The sequence below is a fragment of the Paramisgurnus dabryanus genome, chromosome 9, assembly GCF_030506205.2.
Source record: "Paramisgurnus dabryanus chromosome 9, PD_genome_1.1, whole genome shotgun sequence".
In the NCBI taxonomy this organism is placed as follows: domain Eukaryota; kingdom Metazoa; phylum Chordata; class Actinopteri; order Cypriniformes; family Cobitidae; genus Paramisgurnus; species Paramisgurnus dabryanus.
The window spans coordinates 33,722,856-33,749,108 of record NC_133345.1 but is presented as its reverse complement, the minus strand read 5'-3'; the positions used below and the strand labels follow the sequence as shown (position 1 = coordinate 33,749,108).

The window sequence follows — 26,253 nt, the reverse complement described above, 5'->3', positions numbered from 1 at the left end:
ACACCATTACACCACCAGCCTGCACAGTGGTAACAAGGCATGATGAATCCATGTTCTCATTCTGTTTACGTCAAATTCTGACTCTAGCATCTGAATGTCTCAACAGAAATCGAGACTCATCAGACCATGTAACATTTTTCCAGTCTTCAACTGTCTAATTTTGGTGAGCTTGTGCAAATTGTAGCCTCTTTTTCCTATTTGTAGTGGAGATGAGTGGTACCCGGTGGGGTTTTCTGCTGTTGTAGCCCATCCGTCTCAAGGTTGTGCGTGTTGTGGCTTCACAAATGCTTTGCTGCATACCTCGGTTGTAACGAGTGATTATTTCAGTAAAAGTTGCTCTTCTATCAGCTTGAATCAGTCGGCCCATTCTCCTCTGACCTCTAGCATCAACAAGGCATTTTCGTCACAGGACTGCCGCATACTGGATGTTTTTCCCTTTTTACACCATTCTTTGTAAACCCTAGAAATGGTTGTGTGTGAAAATCCCAGTAACTGAGCAGATTGTGAAATACTCAGACCGGCCCGTCTGGCACCAACAACAATGCCACGCTCAAAATTGCTTAAATCACTTTTCTTTCCCCATTCAGACATTCAGTTTGAAGTTCAGGAGATTGTCTTGACCAGGACCACACCCCTAAATGCATTGAAGCAACTGCCATGTGATTGGTTGATTAGATAATTGCATTAATGAGAAATTAAACAGGTATTCCTAACAATCCTTTAGGTGAGTGTAAATAGTACATTTAAAATCTCTAAATGAAGGACTCTTCATTTTCCACAGCTATATATACTGTTTATTATTAAGGGATTTCCTATAATACAAAAAATCAATGATCACAAGTACCTGCATGGCAAAATCTGTGGTCACACAGCCCACTGTGACATTTGCTGAGGATCCCCAGTTACCAGCCTCCATCTGTACTTGTTTAATGTTACTTGGAGTAATCCAACCCCCACCATCATCATCATCATTATCCTCTTCCTCATCGTTTTGTTCTTCCTCGTGTTCATCTTCATTACCTTCCTCGTGGTCTTCAGATTCAGTCACGTGACTGTCGGCTGACAAATCAACAGAGTGCAGTTTCTCTGTGACTTTTCCAAAATGATCCTTTATCGTGACCGTGTCTGCTGCCTAAAGAGAATGAACAAAAGAAGAACAGTTAAGAGACGAAATCACCTTTATTTTGACAACTGTTTATAATGTATTTGTTTTTTACCAGTAGTTCAAGCAGATCAGTCTCAATGCTTGGCAATGGGTTCCTCCAGAACTGAAAACTGTTGAACTCTGAAGTATCTGTGTCTCGTGGATCTTTTGTTGTCGTTGAATTTTCAACAACAGAGCTGAGTTTATCTGTGGGCTGAAATATCAACCATTTAAACAGATCTGAATATTCATTACAAACTATTAATTGGAGAGGCATCTACTTTTCTAAATTTTCATAAATGTGATAATCGACACAGCATGTAAGAGCTAAACTTATTTTTAGTCCTGAATGTTTTCTTATATAGTAGTTGGAAGGTTGATGTCTTACTTTTGATGGAAAATGGAAACCGGCAATACCATCAGGAGCCTCTGGATGTCTTTTTGTGGTGCATATTTGGACCTGAAATTCAATTAAAGTGTCTAAATAAAGACAGAGCACAGACGACTGTTTCATTCATGAATTATCTGAATAATTCAATCATCAATACCTTTTTCTCAGGCTCTTTCTTTAAATGTTCAGTTCCCACATGATCACTTTCCAGTTGATAAGTCAGTGCTAAGACTTTAATGTCTGTGGCTGACAGACTCGGGTAATCTCCGGTCTTTTTAGCAAATTCTGTAACTGTGATTTAAGTAGAACAAAGTTAACATGCACAACAACAACATGCATGCCTTTATTTGAATGCTGAAAGTAAGATTTATTATTAACAGTAGTAGTTGCTTTACCCAATCGTATGTACTCGGGGAAAGGTTCTTTAAAATTCAGCTTGTATGGCAAGAAGGCCAAGCTTTTTTTAGTCTGTTTGTCCCGAATTTCTTCAACGACATCTTTCAATGTGTAGATATTTGTTCCTATTTCCTAAAACAAGACGGAACAAACATTCATGTAAAAACAGATAAATGCATTTTTCCTTCGTTTGCTCAAGTGTGCGTTGCAAAAACAGAAATATTAGCAAATAAATGGTACTAACAATTTAATTTCTCACCAATTATACATAACATCTGCATTTAAACGTATGAAAAAAAATATAATAGAGCTTGCATATCGCAAGTATATAATCAATAAGAAATTATAATATTATATAAAATGATAAGAATATTAGTGTGGTAATAAGTGTTATGGAATTCAGTTTACCATGGTACTGACATCACAGTACTTTTTTTTACTTTATGTGCTGCATTACGATTAATCGCATTCGTAACTAATCGTTTGCAGAATAAAGTTTTTGTTTATATTATATGTGTGTGTACTGACTGTGTATAATAATTTTAAATATACACACACACACACACACACACACACACACACACACACACACACACACACACACACACACGTATAATGTTAAGAAAAAATTAAGAATTTACATTTTTATATAATAAAAATAATATATAAATATAAAAATCAATATACACGTGCAAATATTTCTTAAATATACTTATGATGTGTGTTTGTGTATTTATATATACAGAATTATTATACATATACGATGTAAACAAAAACTTTTATTGTGCAAACGATAAGTTGCAAATGCGATTAATCGTTATGCAGCACAAAGTAAAAAATATAGAAATCCTTCCCAGAAAAAGTACTGTGATGTCAGTACCGTGGTAAATTGATGGTGTCTGATACAATACCATAGCACTTATGACCACACTAATTTTCTTATTATTTTATATAATTTACCATACTTATTTTTTTTTACATGATACTGCAGAATACTTTAAAGAATAATATTATACCACCTTGGTAACGTTAAATGGTCAAAAAGATGCTTTTATTATGGTACCATGTGCAAAACCAATAACCAAGGCCCGTGTTTATAAAATGCTGCGTAGGAACTGTCCTAAATTTGATCTTACTATGATTTCTCAAAAGTGCGTACATGTAATTCATAGAATGAACGTACGCCAAGAAATGCGTGCAACTTTTACGTCTCACTTTCAGATGTGATATCTATAAATCGCAAATGAAATAGAAATGCGCAGCTGAACAGTTTCTGATCTTCGCCTTTAAACCATGCCTAATTAACATCATTGACATATAAATAGCAACTGTAAATGTTTAAATCCTTTTCAAGCAGCAAGAATGGCATTTTGCCAAAAACCTGCAGCACTCGGACAATCAAAAGTGCGTAGGTCTGTTCAGACCCTGACGCAGCGCTACACAATTTTCAACGCCAAAGACCGTTTTCATGAACGTGGATTTTTACGCACTCTATATAAATAACGCCCCAATGTCTCAGGTCTCATGACATATTTATATTATCACACGTATACCATATTACCAAATAGCGATTTACTGTATCATGAACTAACAGAACATGTGACCGAATCGTAATTTATCATAGATAATTTTCATTGAAAAACATATATTTGGGTAGCAATCTATGACTTGTTAAATAACACACCAATGACATCAACAATAACTCACTTGCAAAGGAGCGCGTTTGAGAAAAGCGCCAGCATCTGCCACAACATGCTCTACCTTGGTGGCCGCCATCTTCATCGTGATCAGATCTCACGAGAACACGCGCTCGACCCGCGGGAAGATGACGACATTTGTTGACGTTCTGGTAGTGTGGAAAGATGGCGGCGCGCTGGAGCAGTGAGAATGTGGTGGTGGAGTTTAGAGATGCACAGGTATGCTCTTACTGCACCTGCGTACGTGCATAACATGAATTCAAAAAACTTTAGTGCAATTTACATTTACAGTTGTCTTGTTAATAGTGACAAATTTTATTGAAATTTGGAATATAGTGACTTACTTTGTTTATTATTGTGTGATGTCTGTATAAAAACTTACTGTGGGAGTCACAGTAACTGCAGCTATTGTTGCAGTACAGCTGTGGTAACTTGGTGTTAGTCGTCATCACTGTCATGAAAAATTCAAACCAAATGTCAAAAATATTTAGAAAGCTTCTTATGCTGTATGCTAGAGATCTCGTTGAAAACTTATTTTACCTGCAACCTATAGTTTGGCTCTTGTGTTCTGAATTTAGTTATAGTTCTCCTTTCAGATATACGTGACTAGATTTTATTGAAGATTCTGTTAATCTAGATTATCAGTAGCCGTTCTTTAACCAAGTAAGGATATTTATACAGAAAGTATTCAAACTCTTTAAGGTATGAATGTCATTACTTTAGATAACAACATACCTGTACGTAACATAATTATATAGTAATATCACAAGCACATTTAAACACATGACCGAAAGGTTTATAATGTTTAAATGATAAAAATCAGATAATCGGTTAAAAATTGAAATTTAAAAATGTTTAGACACTTTATAGTGGACAACTGTAGGAACATGGGTTCATAGTTATTGTAATGTATTATGCCTGGGGTTGCAAAGGGGCGGAATGTTTCCAGTAAATTTACTGAAAACTTTCCATGGAAACTTAAACTTGGAAATGTTCCAAATTGGAAACTTAATGGGAATTAACGAGAATTTATGGGAATTATTTTGAAATTTATATTATTTTTATCATGTACAAACATAAAAAACAACAACATTTTGTTAGGTCATAAGCAGACATGCATGCAAGATAATACAAATAAAAAAAATTCTTGATACTTATGCTCATCAAGCCTGGATTTATTTGATCAAAAATCCTTCTGAAATCATTTTAAAATGAATGAATTCTGAAGGATTTTTGATCAGAGAAATGCAGGCATGCATTTATGCATTATGCTGCAAGATTTTTCAAGTACATAGGCAACACTGCATTTTATTTATTTTTTTAAAGTCTCAGTTTATTCCCATTATTTCCTGTTAATTCCCATATATTCCCGTTAATTCCCATGGAAAGTTTTCAGCCTTGAAAATCCCAGAATTTTGTATCCCTAATACCTGTGTAAACCTGAGAGGAACCAATTTCAAACATTTACTTAAAATAGGATTAGCATCAATTGGGTGATAAATATGATGTGCGTGACGTGTGTAAGGAGCATTATTGGTTTCTAAATACACTCGTTTTTAATAATCTCTTGTGTATCTATGCAATGACGTTCATTCACATTTATAAGTGTAGCTGAAGTGTCCTAATACTTTATGTGGCCCCTATATGTACAAGTATATTATAATACAATAAATGTGGGGGAAATAAGAAAAACAGCAAATCTTTATGCACTTTTGTTTATTGTTTTCAAATGATGTGTAGTTTCATAGCAGATCTGTTTGTGTTTTTTAGGCTACTGCTATGTCAGTGGACTGTCTCGGTCTACACGCTGTTCTTTCTGGGTGTGTACAGCTTCAGCTAAAGTCACATCAGCATGTCAACATTCCTTAACATCTGCGTTATTATGAGCACACCCTTATAATCAAATGCAGAAGTTATTGCTTTTATATAAATATTTTTTGTATTTTGCCTGTTACAAAGAAACAGTGAACTGTTTTTCTTCAGTACCACACTTTATTTACTCTTTCGTGTACATTTATAACAGGAGACGATTCTTATATGTTGTAAATCTGGAAGCGCCATCTGAAGCTCCACGCAAAATCAGCCGTCAGAGCAAATGGGATGTTGGGACGGTCCAGTGGAATCCACACAGAACTGAGGCCCATTTATTTGCTGCATCTGTATGAAAATATAATACATTTGCATTGATTTATTGCAGCATAAAATGACAAGTTACAGCTCGGTTATAAGATTATTGTTACTTGCTTTTTATTCTTTATGTAGAGTAACCAGCGTGTCGACCTGTACGTGTGGCGTGATGGATCGGGCGGTCCGCACACTTCTTTGCAAGGCCACACGCGTGTTATAAGGTAATTCGTGACCTTATATTCAATTCAATTCAATTCAATTTTATTTATATAGCGCTTTTCACCAAAGTCAATTGTTTCAAAGCAGCTTTACATAAATAGAAGCAGTGAAAAGCACAGAAAACGACAGATAGCACAACAAAATACATGAAAGCATGAGCAGTTAAATTTGCTGCGGCTATGACTCAATATTATAATTGCACGTATTACTAAAGCAACGTATAGAAGAGGAAGCTAGGTAAAGCCCAAAAAGGCTTGCTCCCCGGGGTGAAAAACCCCCTAGGAGAAAAAAAAAACCCGTGCTTTTATCCGAGGAAAAATAAGTCCTAGGAGGGAAAAACCCTTGGGAGAACGGAAATGGAGATTTAGCGGAGATTAAGCGGTTCTGCCGGTGATCGTTGGTCAGGTATCAGCTGGGCATAACGTTGAAGGACAGCCAGTAGATCAGAGGTGTGCCGACTTTCACATCTACCGGGACTGGGTCTGTTTGTCTCGTCCTCGGGTCGAGGACGAGACAGGGAGAGAAAAACAAAATCGTATTAGCGTAGCGGCCGTTCATATGTATTGAAGTGTCACACAGTGATGTGGTTTAACTCAGCTTAGTTCCAGACAGACTAAATATTGCGGCATAATTATGTTATCCACAGTTGAGGATTTAGCAAATTGGGGGCCCAATGCGAGGGTATATATGGTAAATAAGGGTCACCTTCCGATCTTTAAGAGAAAATGAAACCTGACGACCCGTTTGACTAAGGCCTAAAGCCCCACTGTCGTCGTTAATACAGGTTCAGTGGCAAACGGGTCTATATTGTATACCATTTACAGGACCAGGAGAAAACGCCAAAAACATCGCAACCCGACCATACGTGTTAACCCGTTTGACTAAGGCCGGAAGCCCCACTGTCGTCGTTAATGCAGGTTCAGTGGCAAACGGGTCTGTATGGCATACTATTCACAAGACACACGAAAGCACGAAAAACGCTACCCGACCATACATACCAACCCGTTTGACTAAGGCTGGAGGCCCCACTGTCGTCGTTAATGCAGGTTCAGTGGCAAACGGGTCTGTATGGCATACTATTCATAAGACACACGAAAGCGCGAAAAACGCAACCCGACCATACGTGCCAACCCGTTTGACTAAGGCTGGAGGCCCCACTGTCGTCGTTAATGCAGGTTCAGTGGCAAACGGGTCTGTATGGCATACTATTCATAAGACTTACGATAGCGCCAAAATCGCAACCCGACCATACGTGCCAACCCGTTTGACTAAGGCTGGAGGCCCCACTGTCGTCGTTAATGCAGGTTCAGTGGCAAACGGGTATGTATGGCATACTATTCACAAGACACACGAAAGCGCGAAAAACGCAACCCGACCATACATACCAACCCGTTTGACTAAGGCTGGAGGCCCCACTGTCGTCGTTAATGCAGGTTCAGTGGCAAACGGGTCTGTATGGCATACTATTCATAAGACACACGAAAGCGCGAAAAACGCAACCCGACCATACGTGCCAACCCGTTTGACTAAGGCTGGAGGCCCCACTGTCGTCGTTAATGCAGGTTCAGTGGCAAACGGGTCTGTATGGCATACTATTCATAAGACTTACGATAGCGCCAAAATCGCAACCCGACCATACGTGCCAACCCGTTTGACTAAGGCTGGAGGCCCCACTGTCGTCGTTAATGCAGGTTCAGTGGCAAACGGGTATGTATGGCATACTATTCACAAGACACACGAAAGCGCGAAAAACGCAACCCGACCATACATACCAACCCGTTTGACTAAGGCTGGAGGCCCCACTGTCGTCGTTAATGCAGGTTCAGTGGCAAACGGGTCTGTATGGCATACTATTCACAAGACACACGAAAGCACCAAAATCGCAACCCGACCATACGTGCCAAACCGTTTGACTAAGGCCGGAGGCCCCACTGTCGTCGTTAATGCAGGTTCAGTGGCAAACGGCCAATTCTCCTGAAACTATCTAACCATATCGACTTAAGCATTATGTTAATATAATGCAAGAAATGTTGTTTTTATTGCAAACATAGTGTTAAACCATTCAAGTCATACTTGCTGCTGTGGTTTTTATGATGTTTTCCTGGTGTTTTAGTGATTTGGACTGGTCCTGGTATGATCCAGAATTGCTTGTCACGAGTTCTGTGGACACATACATTTACATATGGGATACAAGGTAACACGAGGTATAAAGAGTTGAAAGGACAGTTTGTGGATCACCCCATATTTTACACCCTTTTCTGTTTGTTTCCAGGGACACAAGGAAACCGACAGTGGCGTTGTCTGCCGTGGGTAAGTGTGAAGTTCCCATGATTTCTGACTTGACTAGATTACAGTAAATATCCTGTGCATTTGTTTTATTTTGTTTCTCATTGGCATGTATTAGCCGGAGCCTCTCAGGTTAAATGGAACAAACGGAATCACTATTGTTTGGCCTCCAGTCATGATGGAGATGTCAGAATTTGGGATAAGAGGGTGATTAAGTCTTTATTACTAACTGTAACAATATTAACACATGGTCTGATAATATACTGTATATAATACTGTGCAAAAGTCTTAAGCCACCATGTGCCCATATAAGGACCTCCACTGTACTTCCTGCACAGATTCAATAGTCGTAAAAAACTTTCCGAAACTTGTACAACCCTGACGAAGTGCATTTGGCACAGAAATACTCTGTCATATGTTAACAAATGTTTGTTATACCTTAGACCTTAATAAAGATATGATCATTAAAACTTTTAAACAACAAAGCTGGTGGTGGCCTAAGACCTTTGCACAATAATGCACATTTTCTGAAGAAGAATCAGGATAAGAATTTGGGATATAATTTTTGCGGTCAATAAAGAGAATGTTTGATTCTTTGTACTGTTTCAGAAACCCAACACTGCAGTTGAATATGTAGCGGCCCACCTTTCAAAAATTCATGGTTTGGATTGGCACCCTGATAATGAATACATCCTGGCAACGTCTAGTCAAGACAACTCAGTTCGGGTGATTATAAATCCGATCATTGATCATATTTCTCACATTCCATTGTATCTGCAGCATTTGAACTAATACCTGATACTGTGTCTGTTTTTTACTCCAAAAGTTCTGGGATTACAGGCAACCTCGGAAGTACCTTGATATCTTGTCGTGTCAGGTGCCGGTTTGGAAGGCTAGATACACGGTACATTTCTTTCATAATTATTTTAACGGCACAATATGTAATTTTTGTCGTTAGAGGTCGTTAAACAACAATGCCGGTGTAGCTTGATAATGCTATAAAAGAGCGTGGAATGATAGCAGTTGTAGTCCTCACCTTCACTGTCCATAGGTGAAATAATGGGAGTTCTAGTCCTACAACTCCCATCAGTCCAAAAGGACTACAAATCCCTTCATTCTGCCTTCACTGTCCATAGATGGAATGATGGGAGTTGTAGTCTTCACCTTCACTGTCCATAGGTGGAATGATGGGAGTTGTAGTTCTAAGTACCTTCACTGTCCATAGGTAAAATTATGGGAGTTGTAGTCCTCACCCTTACTGTCCATAGGTGGAATGATGGGAGTTGTAGTCCTCACCTTCACTGTCCATAGGTGGAATGATGGGAGTTGTAGTCTTAACCTTCACTGCCCATAGGTAAAATGATGAGAGTTGTAGTCCTCACCTTCACTGTCCATAGGTGGAATGATGGGAGTTGTAGTCCTAACCTTCACTGTCCATAGGTGGAATGATGGGAGTTGTAGTCCTCACCTTCACTGTCCATAGGTGGAATGATGGGAGTTGTAGTCCTCACCTTCACTTTCCATAGGTGGAATGATGGGAGTTGTAGTCCTCACCTTCACTTTCCATAGGTGGAATGATGGGAGTTGTAGTCCTCACCTTCACTGTCCATAGGTGGAATGATGGGAGTTGTAGTCCTCACCTTCACTGTCCATAGGTGGACAGATGGGAGCTGTAGTCCTAACCTTCACTGTCTATAGGTGGAATGATGGCAGTTGCAGTCCTAACCTTCACTGTCCATAGGTGGAATGATGGGAGTTGTAGTCCTAACCTTCTCTGTCCATAGGTGGAATGATGGGATTTGTAGTCCTCACCTTCACTGTCCATAGGTGGAATGATGGGAGTTCTAGTCCTACAACTGCCATCAGTCCAAAATGACTACAATTCCCTTTATTCCGCCTTCACTGTCCATAGGTGGAATGATGGGAGTTGTAGTCCTCATCTTCACTGTCCAAAGGTTGAATGATGGGAGTTGTAGTCCTCACCTTCACTGTCCAAAGGTTGAATGATGGGAGTTGTAGTCCTCACCTTCACTGTCCATAGGAATTGATGTTTATAGATGACGTAATTAAATAAAGTTTTATAACTGTTACATTATAATGTAAGACTTGATGGAAGCAACATAGTGGTGTGCTAGATCAAACACACCTAAAGTCAAAACACACCTATTGTTTTTATAGCTGCAAAGCTAAAACTGAGGATAACCTGGACATGACACTTTTGATAAGTGACCCTACTAATACGATGGGATGCTTTTTAAATTAGTAAAATCTGTATTCAATCGTTGAAAACATTTGGGATAATGTGAGTACACATGAACAAAATATATAACACTGTTACATATTGTGCCTTTAAATCATATCCCATGTTATATACCACAATGGCTTTCTTTCTATTAAAGCTTAAAGATAATTGTGACTCTAGTAAAGTACATATCACATCCTCTTGTCCGATCAGCCCTTCTCTAATGGACTGGTTACAGTAATGGTTCCTCAGCTCCGACGAGAGAACAGTCTTCTCCTGTGGAGCACGCTGGAGCTCAACAGCCCAGTTCATGCTTTTGTGGGACATGATGATGTCGTGCTTGAGTTTCAGTGGAGGCCACAGAAAGAAGGTGAGATTTTGTCCATGTCTGAGAGAAGCAACAGAGAGAAGTCTGGGTAATGTTGTAGTCGAGTACAACTAGGGTCTGAGCCCGTCCAACACCAGAAATTGAGTGTCGAGTCCGAGTCAAGACACGTCCAGATAAAACTGAATGTGGACTTGGTCTTGACTCGGATTTGGGATCTACATTCGATCTCTGGTCTTGGTCTGGTCTCGGACTCAGGTTGGACTCCACTACAACACTGATTCTGGGAGAAAGGATTTTTTTATATTTAATTAAGTCAACAGAAGTTTGAAACTCACCTCATATTCTTGCTTAATAACTGTTTGTGATCAATTAATCACTTAATTGGTTTTTTCGTTTTTGTAAGTTGCTTTGGATAAAAGCATCTGATAAATGCTTAAATATAAATGTAAATCATTCATCAGTGAATGTTATTCCAAAGAAAAACAAATGTTCACGTTATCATTTACTTTTCTGTTTCCTGTTTGCATTTTAGGTTCTAAAGACTGCCAGCTGGTCACATGGTCCAGAGATCAGACCCTGAGGATATGGAGAGTAGACCCTCAACTCCAAAAGGTAATGATCATGATTTAAACTTTACAGTACTGAATTAATTGTACCTGTAAATCTTAAAGATGCATAACACACGGTTTCTGCTTATCTCGTGTTAATCTTGAGTACCTATAGAGTACAATTACATCCTTCATATCTCATAAGATATGTACCGCTACTTTCCGAAAAAAAAACGAGCTCCTGGAAGTGTACCGCAGGTGGAGTGAGTCACGAGCGCTTAACACACACAAATCATTATCCCACTATCTCTGGATAACTTAAGATTCACTTCTTCTAATGTTTATGTCATTTACATTATATGCACTCAACAAAACACAGACATTTGATGTGGTTTAACTTACTGCTTGCGACTCATGACCCGTTTGGTACCGCGCTATTTCAACAAGATCCACCCTTAAACAAACACATTTGCACCACTCCACTTCGACCCCGGATAAACAAACTATATGCATTGTTCCCATAATAACGAGTTATTTGGGAAGCTTAACAAGCTTACATTTGCCTCACAAACACTTCTTGGGTGACGTTGATTTCGTGTCGGCTCTTGGTTGGTGTGTGCGTCTGCTATTCCGGGAGAAGTGGCCATATAAGGACTTCCGCTGTACTTCAAGCACTTATTGCGCAACAAAATCAGAAGTCAAAAAAATCTTTCTGGTATGAACCAAGACAAAGTGCATTCTCCACAGAAATGCTCCGTCAAACGCCCAAATGGTTCTTTGAAACTTTGCCCATGTTTAGCATTAGAATCCAACTCTTAGCTGTGTCAGAATGCATGAAATACCATTAAACCCCCCACAACAAAAGCTGGTCACCGTTTGTTTGAGATTGATCTAGTTCTGTGTGTCCCAGCTATGTTGTGCAAACGAATTGGATGAGATGATGGAGGGCTTGACCCTCACAGAGACCGAAAAGACGGTGCGGTCCCAAGACTCTGAACCTCCGCTCAGTCCTGGACCAACAGCGGAGAACTCGCATGGTAAAAACTTAATGTCTCTGTCATTACATTGTACAGTAGGAGTGTAAGTATTGAAAGATGCACGCTTCGTAAAAAAGAGTCTTACAGTTTGTTTGATTTATTTTAATGTTTCTCATTTACAGATCAGTTTGAAGGCCTGACTTCAGGTGGTAAAAATGATCTTCCAGGTTTGCCCCAAACGCTGCAGCAGGAGTTTTCTTTGGTCAATCTGCAGATTCGCAATGTCAACGTGGAGGTCAGTCACTTTATAGAAAATTTGGAAATGTGTTTTAAGTACACTGCAAAAAAAGACTTTCTTAGTATTTTTGTCTTGTTTAAAGTATAAATACCTTATGATCAATATGCATTTCCTTGATGACCTAAGAAAATAAGTCTAGTTTTTAGACATTTAAAATATCTTATACACTTAATTCAAAAAAAAAAAAAAAAAAAAACATTAGCTTTCTCCATTGGCAAATTCACTTAAATTTGATATTTTTTGTCTAGAAATTAGACTTATTTTCTTAGGTCATCAAGAAAATGCATCTTAATTTAAGATTTTTTTTTTTTTTTTGATATTTGTACTTGAACACTGCAAAAAAAAATCTTAGTATTTTGTCTTGTTTTCAGTAAAAATATCAAAAAATTCTTAAATTAAGATGTTTTTTCTTGATGAGCAAAACTACCCAAGAAAATAAGTCTAGTTTTTAGAACAAAAATATCAAAATTAAGTGAATTTGTGCATAAAACAAAATAATCTTGAACTTTTTTCTTAAACACTAAATTCAAGAAAAAATTTGCTTACCCCATTGGCAGATTTTTTTTGCTTGTTTTATGCACAAAATCACTTAATTTTGATATTTTTGGTCTAAAAACTAAAAACTTATTTTCTTGGGTTGTTTTTTTCATCAAGAAAAAGCAGCTTAATTTAAGAATTTTTAGATATGTTTACTGAAAACAAGACAAAAATACACAATTTTTTTTTCTTAAATAATTTTTTGCAGTTGAGAAAGTCATTACCTATAACCAGAAGGATTTGTCTTTGTTCCTACAGATGGATGCAGTTAACCGCAGTTGCTTCGTGTCAGCCGATTACGGAGCCAGTCGTGTCCGCCTCGTCGTAAAGTTTCCTGCCCAGTATCCCAACAATGCAGCTCCATCTTTCCAGTTTGTTCCTCCAACAAACATCTCGTCTTCCATGAAGACCAAGATACAAAAGGTACGAAAAGTTCGGCTTTACAATTTAAGCAGCGTTGTGAAAAATACAATTTTCAAAGAGTATTTTGTCTCTTTGATAGATCTTGACTGATACGTCGCTTCAAAAGGTGAAAAGAAACCAGAACTGCTTGGAGCCGTGTGTTAGACAGCTGGTGTCTTGTTTAGACTCAGATATGGTGAGTGATCTTCAACCTTATAATTTTATTATTTCTGGTGTTTTGCATACCTAATACTGTTCTTCGATTTGAAACAACCCTGAACTCTGAGTAGCATGATTGTTGCCTAGCGAGTTATAAATTGGTTGGAAAAAATCCAACACTTAGCACAATACACCCTTGCAATCACGTTGAAGTCACCATCATCACCAAGAAGAATCTTCTAGCCTTTGTTTGTTCTCTTTCTTCATTAAAATGTCCAGGAGGATGGTACAAACCCCTACGTGTCTACCATCCCGGTGACTCCTGCTCTTCCTGCTTTTCCTCGAGTGACCAACACTTACGGCTCGTACCAGGACGCCAACATCCCGTTTCCCCGAACCTCAGGGGCGCGCTTCTGTGGCACAGGTTGACTGTGATAATACCTCACAACCTTATAATTGTATTACTTTTAATGCACATGCTTGAATATTAATAGATCTATTGTTCGTTGTTATTTAACATTTCTGCCCATTAGGTTCCTTGGTTTATTTCACTCGGCCAATGAGCATGCATCGGACGGTCCCTACAACTGAACCCACTCCCAGGTGAACTCCCCATGTGCTCTTTAAAGGGCTTAAATCAGTAAAAAAAAAATTCTTTTATCCCTCAAAGTCCACTTATAAAAAGAGATAATGCAATAGACCTCACTGCTGTACATATGTGAACGGTTGTTGTATTTTGCTTGTAAATGCACTTTTAGGACTAAAGAAAGTTTGTAGCTCTTGAAATTACACTATAATTTCACATTAAGCAAAATATTTAGGATAATTTCATTTCTCCTGATATTTAATTATGAAATATGTATATTATGATGCTAATGCAATAGGAGGGAATCTCTTTTAAAACACACGTGTTTGTTTGCAGGTCGCTGTCGGCTCTCTCTGCGTATCACAGCGGGGTGATGACACCCATGAAAATGAGAACAGAGTCTCAGTCCACGCTAAGACTGTACAGCGGGAGTCCAACACGCACGGATAAAGATCAAGTCTCCATCTCATCCTTTTACTACAAAGAGCGAGTAAGATCAACCTTCATCCCTTAGCACAGCATGAGATCGGAGCATGAAGCTTTGCTAGGCAAAAGATCTCAACACTAACACCAACATCATAAGAATGGTTTTCATTATAGAAAAATACAAAAGTACAAGACGGCTATTAAAGCACTCATATGATAAAGCAGCGCATAATCAAATCACTTTGTAATGTTTTTATTCTTTAAAGACCCAAAGGAGAGCCTTGAAATGCACAGCTTTGTGTTAAAAGTGATGCATTGTCATAATTTCAAGCGAAACAGGAAGTAAGGGCGGGACATGCTGAGTTGCCCCTCCCACATTTCAAATAGCCAGTAGCGTTCAATTTACCTGAAAAGCTGAAGTGCAAAACTGTTGAACTGTATTGGTGGACTGGAAGTTTTGAATACTTTTGTCAATGTTTTTGGAGTATACTTGTTTATAGATATACTTAATAGTAACATTGATACTAAAAGTAAAAGCTTCGGTTGATTTTGTAAAGACTTGAATGTGCCAAGTTTATTATTAGCAAATATTAGGTAGTCAGCCAGATAAGCCAGAAACAATTTTTATGATATACAAAAACATTCATTTAAAAACCTGTATGCCTAAGGCAGGTTTGTAAAGTAATTTTAAACATTATCACTAAGAAAATGTTACACTTTGAAGATTTTTTGAGAGCCATTATACTTCAACATACATTTTGGGTTATTTTTGTTTGTCACATCCCATCATCATCTTCTTCTTCCACCTGTGTATAAATGCACTTGTTTCTTGTTTCATTCTTTATCACTGTTGTTCTGTATTCTTTTCTGAAGCTGGTTTTGGTAACATGTTCCCTTCACTTTTGATACTGTCATCTGTTTTATCCAATCAGAAGCCCCCTCTGTTCGCCTCCCGTCGCTGGTCTGTGCAGACTATTCATGACTGTCCGGTATTGACCTCCGCCCATCCCCGTCTATTATTCTTTCTCATCTACTTCCTCTTTTTCTTGCTTTACTATGTTTGTGGCTCACGCTTAACAAATCACAGCTCATCATATTGTGCAACCTTTTTTTGCTTATTAAGCAGGTGTTCAAGTATCTCATCATAACATTTATATAAATTAAATCAATTCTTATATTGTCCAGTGAACTGATGATAATACCAAGGATGCAAAATGAACATTGCCACATGCAAATTAATTGTATAAAATAGGGCTGCATGATATTGGAGGTTATTTTGCGGCGTATTTTGCAATATGAATAAATACCGAATGACTTCACCAGATCTGTTTGGGAGGAATTAACCTCTGCATGCTTTTCTTGTATATCTCTGGCAACTCGAGGAAAATAGTTGTGTGATGGTATTACATTTACCACTTGTCCAGTAACTAGGGCTGCGTTTCTCAAAAAGCATTGTTGGCTAACTATGGTCGTTGTTACCATTGAACTCTATTGGTAACGACAGAACTTGCGACCATAGTTGCTTTCGGGAAACACACCCCAGATCATGTTATTAAAACTTTTGAAACCATATTATTTGTTACCACCAGTGTTGGGGAAAGTTACTTTTTAAAGTAATGCGTTACAATATTAAGTTACTCCCCAAAAAGTAACTAATTGCGTTACTTAGTTACTTTTCATGGAAAGTAATGATTACGTTACTTTTAAGTTACTTTTTCTTTCTTGGCTGAGGCTTGATCTCTTTCAGGCCTTAAAGGTGTTTTTTGTGATCGCAAACATTTCAAGACTGGCCTGCCATCTCCCTATCTGACTCAAACTGTTCCCGCTCAGGCGCACAGAGTTAATATGTTCAGTTTAATTCAGGGTAATATTTTATTTTTAAATTGAATTAATTAAACTAAAAACTTTTTTTAAAAAAGTAACTCAAATATTAATGTGTACATTTATAAAGAAATGCGTTACATTACTCGTTACTTCAGAAAAGTAATATTATTAGGTAATGCGCGTTACTTGTAATGTGTTACCCCCAACGGTTACCACCATGTCTTTTGCAGGGTGAAATGTTATTGAATATGTGCTTTTTCTGTCGCTTGAAACGTTCTCACGCTGACAAAGACACACACAAAAAAAAGGTTTGCATTGTGGCTATTGCAAAAGCACACAATTGCGATGTCGATGCCAAAGCAATATATTGTGCAGCCCTAGTATAAATAATCTATAATCTACAAAGTAAATGTGTCGGTTGTTTACCAATGACAGGTTTTGTGAAAAGTTAATTTTGGCAAAAGCTTTTAACACGGTTTTGAAAATTCATGATAATTCACACTCTTTCTCTTACAGCGCATTTAATCAAAGATAAAAAAATGAAAAGGTCATATTTTTTAATCATTAAGGAGCGGTTTCCCGGACAGGGTCTAGATTATTCCAGTACAAGGCCTTGGTTATATTAGGATATTTAAGTAGTTTTTCACCAACAAACCTTTCAAAAAACAATACTGCTGTGCATCAAAGAAAAACAATGGCACTGATATATGTTAACTTAAGATATGTCAGTACAAGGTTTTTTTTTGTGTGCTCAAACATGCATTTAAGTCTGGGACTGCTGAAATAAAAAGATTCATTGCCTTTTTTGGGTGTCTTTTAAAATTCAAATGAGCTGATCTCTGCACTCAATAATGGCAGTGCCATGGTTGGATAGTGCAGATTAAGGGGCGATATTATTATTATAATAAGATCCCCTTCTGACATCACAAGGGGAGCCAAATTTCAATTAGCCATTTTTTTCACATGCTTGAAGAGAATGGTTTACCAAAACTAAGTTACTGGGTTGATCTTTTTCAAATTTTTAGGTTGTTAGAAGCACTGGGGACCCAATTATAGCACTTAAACATGAAAAAGTAAGATTTTCATGATATGTTACCTTTTAATATTTACACTTATTATTCAGTCGCGTGCAAAGCATGCTGGGACCTGGAAATCCTCACCCAGTTTTAGCAATATTGCTTTACTACAACCCAAATTATTCAGGTAGTCCCAACTTAAATGAGTCAAGTTCACATAGGTTGATTATGAAACTTATATAATACGTCTAAAAACCACTTAATAATTTTTATTAAAACCAAAAACGATATTGTATTAAATGAGCACATTTTCATTTTGTTGAATTTAATTAGGGTCCGAAATCATGTTTTTTTTTCAGTGTAGGGTAAGCCCTGTCCACGAAACTGCCCCTTAATAATGATAACGAATTTTAATCTACAAAATATAACAATTATAATTTTGAAAAAAATAATAATTTAAAGAAATAATTCACCTTAAAATGAAAATTCTGTCATCAATTACTCGTCCTGATGTTGAGGTTCCTTACTCTGTTGCAAACAGAGTTTATTTTATGTTATTTTCTGATAAATGTTATTTTATGATAAATGTTGGTAACCTCACAGTTGACGATACCCATTGACTTCCATAGTAGGATAAACAAATTGTATTACTATTAAAGTCAAGATGTGTGCTTATTAACATTTATTAACAGATTGTTTTGATCAGCGGAGAAAAGAAACTCATACTGGCTTAAAACAACATGAGGATAAGTAAAGGATGACAGATTTTATATTTTTGGTGAATTTTTCCTTTAATAAAGTTTATAAATGGGGTTTCATAGCACTCATTTTACATGTGTACACCTGATATTTATTTTCAAATATTCAGATGAGAATGTGATTAATGTTGTTTGTCATGTCATGTGGTGGGATTCAGAAATCACGGCGGTGGAAAGGCAAGCGCGAGGGACCGGACTTCAGCAACAGACCCATTAAACTGGCTGGCAAAGTCATTATTCAGGAAATCTCCTGTCTGCTTCCAGTGCACAAAGCCCTCGGGGAAACATACGTGTAGGTTTTGTTTTCATACACGGCACAAGACAGAAATACTTTACTTTTTCAGATTATATCTTCTATCTCTATCATTATATCCCATCATACACTGTGCTGACTGTTATTTTATTTCGATTTTATCTTTTTGTTCACACCTGTGTCTGTTTCATTTCTTTCTCAGGCTAAATGTTAATGACATACAGGACACTTGTCAGAAGAATGGAGCAGCGGCACTGGCAGTGGGCCGTAGGGATTTAGCAAAGGTGAAGCTTTTTATATTTAGGATTTCCACAGGATAAGTTAAAGTAAAAACCTTAAAAGAAACCAATCCATCCTTCAATGCAATTACAAGGCATGTACAAATACCAAATATTATCCAGTTACATACTAGTATGTGTAATACAAATCATGGTCTCGCTGAATAAATGAAACAAAGCATTTTTTAATATCCAAGTCTCGTAATGTAAGAGTAATGTTGACTTTACCTTCATCCAGAATTGAGTACATGAATGCGGGTGGTGGTCATTGAAACGCTCTTAGTTACCAGGTTGAAAAAGCTTGTAGTAAGCAGTTTTATGTTTATTTACAGTCTTTGGACTTCATCCAAATTGACCATAATAATGTAGGCAGTGCTCAGTGTAATGTATCTCAATGCCTGCCTGGTGCAGACTGTATTAGGCTGGGGTTTATGGTCTGTCAAAACCAGTAAATATCAGAGGATTACATTGATCTTTGAGCCGGGGGAAGTATTACATTTTACATTATTCATTTAGCAGACGCTTTAATCCAAAGCAACATAATGTACAAATAAGAGAGCATCCAACAATTTTGTCTAAGGAGCTAACAAAGCTGTTAAGTTGTAGCTATTTGAATTATCAAGTTTATTATTTGTATTTTCATTTTATGATTCACTGGGTATGTATTTCCTAGAAGTCCACATGTGTTAGTCAAAGACTATACATTCTGCATCTTTAAAGGGCCCATATTATGCAAAATCTACTTTAACAAGATGTTTGGACTTTGGACATAAACGTGTGTTGGCAGTATGTGAACAAAACCACTCTACACACTGCAAAAAACGATTTTCAAGAAAACAATTCTTAGTATTTTTGTCTTGTTTTCAGTAAAAATCTCTAAAAATTCTTAAATTAAGATGCTTTGTCTTGATGAGCAAAATGACCCAAGAAAATAAGTCTAGTTTTTAGACCAAAAATATCAAATTTATGTGATTTTGTGCATAAAACAAGCAAAAAAATCTGCCAACGGGGTAAGCAAATTTTTCTTGAATAAAGTGTTTAAGAAAAATGTTCAAGATATTTTTGCTTACCCCATTGGCAGATTGTTTTTGCTTTTTTATAGATATTTATTTGTAGATATTTTTACTGAAAACAAGACAAAAATACTAAGATTTTGTTTTCTTGAAAATCATTTTTTGCAGTGCAATGAAAAAAATACACCCTAAACTGCAAAAAATGTCTTTCTTACTTAGTATTTTTGTCTTGTTTTCAGTAGAAATATCAAAAAATTCTTAAATGAAGATGCTTTTTCTTGATTAGCAAAATGACGTAAGAAAATAAGTTTTTAGATAAAAAAATATCACATTTAAGAGAATTTGTGCTAAAAAACAAGCAAAAATATCTGCCAATAGGGTGAGATAAAAATCTAAAAATAAGATTTTTTTTTTTTTAAACACTTAATTTAAGCAAAAATTTCTCAGCCCATTGTCATTAAACTAGACTTATTTTCTAACGTAATTTTGCTCATGAAGAAAATATATCTTGATTTAAGATTTTTTTGATATTTCTACTGAAAACAAGACAAACATACTAAGTAAGAAAGTCATTTTTTGCAGTTTTTGCTTCTTTTGTAATGCCCATTAAACCAAATCATCCTCATTAGACATGCTGTTTTGATTCTCTTGTTAATGTGATGTCACACTGATAAAGCCCCACCCACTGACTGACTGGTTAATTTTACAGAAAAGCTTTTCTAAATGTGTTTGTTAGCACGTTGTAGCACTAATGCAGCTAAAGAGACTATATTCACAAAAATCAGATCTATTCTTAACCTAAAGTGCTCGCTGTCTGTTGGTAAGGAAGTGATGAGCTGTAGCTAATTTGCATTTAAAGGTACAGCCATGAAAACAGCGCTTTTTTTGCTCCCACCCAAATAGGCGCATATTTGACATGTTATAATAAATTATCTGTGGGGTATTTTCAGCTGAAACTTTATAAAACACATTCTAGGCACAACTGAGACTTATATTACATCTTGTAAAAATTATCATAATATGTGCCCTTTAATATATAAATGATGTCTATATTCATCTGTTTTATGTCCTCTGTAAGGTTTGGGCACTTTCCTCAGCTGCCACGAACTTTGACCTTAATCCTGATCCAGACCCTGATGCTGGGACACCCTGGGCCAAACATCCTTTTGGGCGACACCTGTTAGAGACCTTGTAAGTGGCGGTTTGTAAAGTGGCACTGGCATGTAAACATTACACAATGACACCAAGTGATGAAACTATCAATGTGCATAATCTTGTTTCCTACAGGCTTGAGCACTACAGTCAAATGAGTGATGTTCAGAGTTTGGCCATGTTGTGTAGCGTCTTCAGAGGTCACAGTAGTCCTCAGGAATACTTCAGTTTATACGGACATCAGCAGCCACGGCCAGCCATCTTCACATCTCACCATTTACGTTATGTACGTCTCATCATCACTGCGTTTATTTTATTTTGTGTTAAAATACTTTTTCTATTTCAGCTTAATGTTGAGAGTTCACTATAAGTAAGATTATTTGGCTGAACAACATCATTTGATGGAGTTTTAGGAGATGTGTATGAAGTTTACTTTTTGCAGTTTCATTTGGTTTGACTATTGCACTGCAAAAATGACTTTCTTAGTTAGTACTTACCCTGCAAAAATTTATTTTCAAGAAAAAAATTCTTGGTATTTTTGTCTTGTTTTCAGTAAAAATATCTAAAAATTCTCAAATTAAGATGCTTTTTCTTGATGAGCAAAACGACCCAAGAAAATAAGTCTTGTTTTTAGACCAGAAATATCAAATTTAAGTGATTTTGTGCATAAAACAAGCAAAAAAATCTTTATGAAAACATTTTTCATAAACACTAAATTCAAGAAAAATTCTAGAAAAATTAGCTTACCCCATTGGCAGATTATTATTATTATTATTATTATTATATTATTATTGCTTGTTTTAAGCACAAATTCACTTAAATTATATATATATTTGTCTAAAAAATAGACGACTTAGGTCATTTTGATAATTTTTAATTTAAGAATTTTTAGATTCTACGGTACTGAAAATAAGTAAAAAAGTCTCTTTTTTTGCAATGTGCTGCCTTTAAAGTCCCCATGAAATCAAAACTGACATTTTTAATAAAATTTTGCAGTGTTCATTATACAACTTATTTATCTTTGTCGTTATTTTTTTTTTTATTAATATCCCTTCATAAACTTTAACCAAAATCTGAAAATGTACTATCGCCCTCTTAACCGATCTTTCTCTGATGTTATCTGACGTTTAAACACCAGTTTCTGTTTGAGCATAAACTTTTATAGACTTTTTTAAAATAAATTTGTTTGTTGTGTCATTTAGCCCAGCTTTACCTCAGGTTCTGTAACATCTGGGTCGTGTTCAAGTACCTCAGATTCTGCACCAACTGCTTGGAATATGGGTGAGATTTCACAGCTATATTCTATCAAGTTTGTTACATTAAAAAATTAAAAATAAACAAAAATCAGTACATAAAAAAATAATATAATTTGCATATAAAATTTATTTTTAAGTAATTTGCCTTAACCACCATAAAGGCTGCGTCCCTAGAGGTTGCATTTGTCAATCACATATGTCATTTCAAGCTCACACCAGCTGTTTCTTCCTTTGTTCATCTTGAGACCCTGTAGAGTAGTATTACATCCTTCATATCTCCAAAGACTTTAGTTTTATCAGATTGATAAAAAACAGATCTGCTTTGGCGATTAAAATACGACCCCCTCGAGGCGTCCAGCGGGAGGAGCAAGTCAGGAGCAAGCAACAAACACAAAATATTATTCCGCTATCTCTGGATAACTTATGATTCACTACATGTTTGTGTCTTTTGCCAACAAAACACAGACATTTGATGCAGTTTTACTTACAACCTGGGACTTATGACCCAGCTGGGACCGAAATCCAACGTTAAACAAACATACACGCAAAACTCTGCTGCTTCCCCGGATAAACAATGTTTCTATAAGGCTGGCTTACTTTACATCCAAAAAACACACTTCCTCTTTCGTGCCATTCTTTATTTTTGATATAAAACAAATCTGTCGTGTGCAGTGATGTCTGTGACTTTTACAAAAAAAAAATGCTAACGAGCATCCTTGTCGTTCTCACTCTGATTGACATGCGGGCGTGCTTTTCTGAGTGATGTGCCCATAAAAGGAATATGGGGTCAATGATACCTAACGGGTACCAATGTTTGGAAAAAATCTTCTCAAGAGAAGACTTGAGTCTGGCCCAGAAATACTCACATTTGAGTCACACGCTCAATTGCTTTTTGGACACTTTGCATTTGTTTAGCATGATGATTACATTATAATAACATTATAAATTTTTTTTATTAATTACTAATATTTCTTGTGAGATATAATCACCTTAGTTTGATTCTTACTTTGAAATGGATGCTTTTCTGAAATAAAACCTGAAATAATAATCCTGGATAAAGTGTGCAGCCGACAAATGCATATATATATATATATATATATATTTGTGAATGGTTGATCTGTCCAGTTTCTGGTGGTCGTGAATCAGATCATCCACCGCCGTGGGGAGATTCTTCCCCCGATGATTATCGATATGCAAATCAGATTTATGCTGACCCACGAGAGCGAGAGAAAGAGCAGCATGACATGAACAAAAGGTAAACATCAAGTCCCACAAATGACCCCAGCTTGTCTCCAGATGATTCATGCATGTGACTGAGTCCTTCTCATCCACAGGTTATTGGATCCTTCCAATTCTTTGCAGTTTGATGATTTTAAGAAATGTTACGGCGAAATCCTGCACCGCTGGGGCTTGAGGGAAAAGAGGGCAGAGGTTCTCAAATTTGTTTCTTGTCCTCCTGAACCCCACAAAGGCATAGGTACGGTAATGCAATGTACCTAAATACCACATAAGCTTCTGTATTGATCTGTAACATGTAGAGGCGTTGTGCCTTAATTTAAAAACATCTTACACTGACCTATCTTAATATATATCAGTGCCGTGGTTTTGTCTAAACATGCACACCAATATTGTTTTTTTTTTTATGGTATGATGGTAAAAACTACTAGACTTGTCCTAGATTAATCTAAACGCTGTCTGGAAAACTTCCCCATGGGGTTGCAAAATTCCAGGAATTTTGGAAACTTTTCATGAAAATAACATGGGATTAATAGGAATTTTGGCACACAGATGAAAAAGAGTCAGATTTCAGGGAAGCTAGTGTTTGTATGTAATACAGTTTTTATAGATTATTCAAAATTTACAAAAAAATCCAAAATTCCCGAGCTTTGCAATCTCTAGAGTAATACTCCTTTGACTCATCCTTAAAATTCTCTTAAAAATGAAATTTTTGTATTTTTGCACCTATCATGCAAACGTTACGAAATGTACATATCTGATATACATTATAATTAACTATTTTAATTATGCTGCTAATGGGAAAAATATTAGAGTCACAATATTAAATATCAAGTGAAGCTAGAATTTTTTTGTCCACACGTCAAACACTATGGGCTCTATTTTAACAATCTTAAGCACAGTCTCCGGGCGTGCCTGAATCCACATTTGCTAATTTAACGTAAAAAATGGTTTGTGCGCCTAGAGCACAGTCTAAAAGGGTTGTTCCTTTTCTCGTAATGAGTAATGGGTGTGTTTTAGGTGTAACATGCAATAAACCAATGTGAATCTTAGCACTGTCTTAGGCACATATAACTAATGCGCTCTTTAAATAACAAAAACAACATTGCGCTATTTAGTTGCCTCAAAATAGCAATGCGCCAACAATGCGCCTGAACACACCTCGTTTTCAGACCATAACACCCATGGGTGCAAAATTGGGTGCAAATGCATTTGCTGTTTAGACAACGTGGTGCTAAATGTGAAAATTATCATTGCGCCGTGTTCAAACTAGCAAAAGACACTTGCGTCGCACATTGCGCTGCATTGCAACGGGTGTATGATAGGGCCCTATATTGTGTATTTATTGGCATATTTCTAAGCCTGCCCTTTCTTATTTCTTTTATTTCTTTTCTTTGATGTGTAGAGTTTGGCGTTTACTGCTGTCACTGTCGCAGTCAGGCACGTGGCACCCAGTGTGCCGTCTGCAAGCGTTTCACTTTCCAGTGTGCGATCTGTCACGTGGCCGTACGCGGTTCCTCAAACTTCTGCCTGAGCTGTGGCCACGGAGGACACACCAGTCACATGATGGACTGGTTCAGATCTCAGGACGTTTGTCCCACCGGCTGCGGCTGCCATTGCCTTTTGCAAAGCACTTTCTGAACGTTAAAAACCCTGAAGACTTAAATGATCAGTTTACACAACAAATAAAAATTCTGTCGACATTTACTCTGTGACATTTTTAACATTTCTGTATGACTTTCTCTCTTCTATGAAACACAGTATGAGAGCGTTTGATAGATTGTATTGGTAGTAATAAGTCCCTATGGGGATTGAGTAAAAGTATATTTAAAGTAGTAAAAAGCTTTGGAATGGCTTTATAAGATTCGGAATATAATTCATGGGTCAATATGTACCATTTTTATGGTGCTTTTGTGTTTTTTTTTTTTTTTTAAGCTTCACTTCTCAATTATTGTAAGTACTGACAGAATTAAATTTTTTGTTAACTGTTACTTTAAGAGAGCAAAGTTTGATTTTATCAGGATATGCCTCATAATTCTTGGTACTGTAACAACTACTCTGTGAAAACGTTGAGAGAAACAGACTAACAACAAATGACTGTTTATTGAATTTTGTTGAATTATGTTGTGTGAAGGAGACTCAAAGCCTAGTTAGTGAAAGTTAAATTGTGAAATAGTGCACATTTCTACCTTTTGAATATATTAGATGATGTATTTGCTCTACAAGTTGCCAACAAATTCCTCTGTGAAGCATTTAAAAGGGAAATAAATGTATACCTAGTTGTTGATTTTTTTGGGGGGTTAAACCATGATTTTTTTTGTTTGTTCTTTTCAAGTTGAAAATATTTTTTTTGAGATGTCTTATGGATAAACCAGTATTTACAGTATGTGTGCCATAAGAATATAAATAGGTTTGAGAGTACAATTATCAGTATGCCAATTGATTTGTAGTAATGCTGCAAGAAATCTTTCTGCAAACGTATTGAATGTCTCCTTCATAATGCAAATAAACGTTTTTTTTTTCATTACTACCTCGTAAATCAACAGGCAAAATTTATATTGTTTTTTTTTAACTTAATAGCAAATAAAGCAAATAAGAATGTAATAGACTTGTTTACTTTTATTTTCTGTTTTATTGTTTGGTTCAATATCACATGACAGCTACTTGCTACCTGCAGATATTTCAAATCACATTTTTTAAGAAA

General features: G+C 36.6%; 2 protein-coding genes across 3 annotated transcripts in view; one reads left to right on the top strand and one right to left on the bottom strand.

The window, feature by feature from the left end:
• Positions 1–3,779, bottom strand: part of nob1 (NIN1 (RPN12) binding protein 1 homolog) — a 7,347-nt gene extending 3,568 nt beyond the window's left edge. Inside the window, exons 1-6 of the mRNA XM_065283777.2 lie at positions 3,639–3,779; positions 1,931–2,063; positions 1,693–1,826; positions 1,533–1,604; positions 1,218–1,358; positions 845–1,132 (exon numbers count right to left, since the gene is read on the bottom strand). Coding sequence (XP_065139849.2) covers positions 845–1,132; positions 1,218–1,358; positions 1,533–1,604; positions 1,693–1,826; positions 1,931–2,063; positions 3,639–3,713 — 843 coding nt within the window. The 5' untranslated portion in view covers positions 3,714–3,779. The remainder of the gene's footprint in view (positions 1–844; positions 1,133–1,217; positions 1,359–1,532; positions 1,605–1,692; positions 1,827–1,930; positions 2,064–3,638) is intronic.
• On the top strand, positions 3,752–26,253 carry wdr59 (WD repeat domain 59). Of its 2 annotated transcripts, XM_065283774.2 has the most exons (27): positions 3,752–3,847; positions 5,399–5,448; positions 5,652–5,787; positions 5,891–5,976; positions 8,088–8,168; positions 8,247–8,284; positions 8,379–8,467; positions 8,870–8,986; positions 9,087–9,164; positions 10,716–10,872; positions 11,363–11,442; positions 12,289–12,415; positions 12,538–12,650; positions 13,449–13,613; positions 13,693–13,788; positions 14,031–14,175; positions 14,285–14,354; positions 14,674–14,827; positions 15,696–15,752; positions 18,520–18,653; positions 18,817–18,898; positions 20,984–21,096; positions 21,193–21,343; positions 22,260–22,338; positions 23,439–23,568; positions 23,648–23,790; positions 24,955–26,253. In XM_065283774.2, exons 1-27 carry the CDS (start codon positions 3,794–3,796, stop codon positions 25,188–25,190), a joined length of 2,961 nt encoding a protein of 986 aa, XP_065139846.2. In that variant the 5' UTR covers positions 3,752–3,793; the 3' UTR covers positions 25,191–26,253. The 2 variants fall into 2 exon arrangements, with proteins under 2 accessions (XP_065139846.2, XP_065139847.2); XM_065283775.2 differs by lacking the exon at positions 15,696–15,752.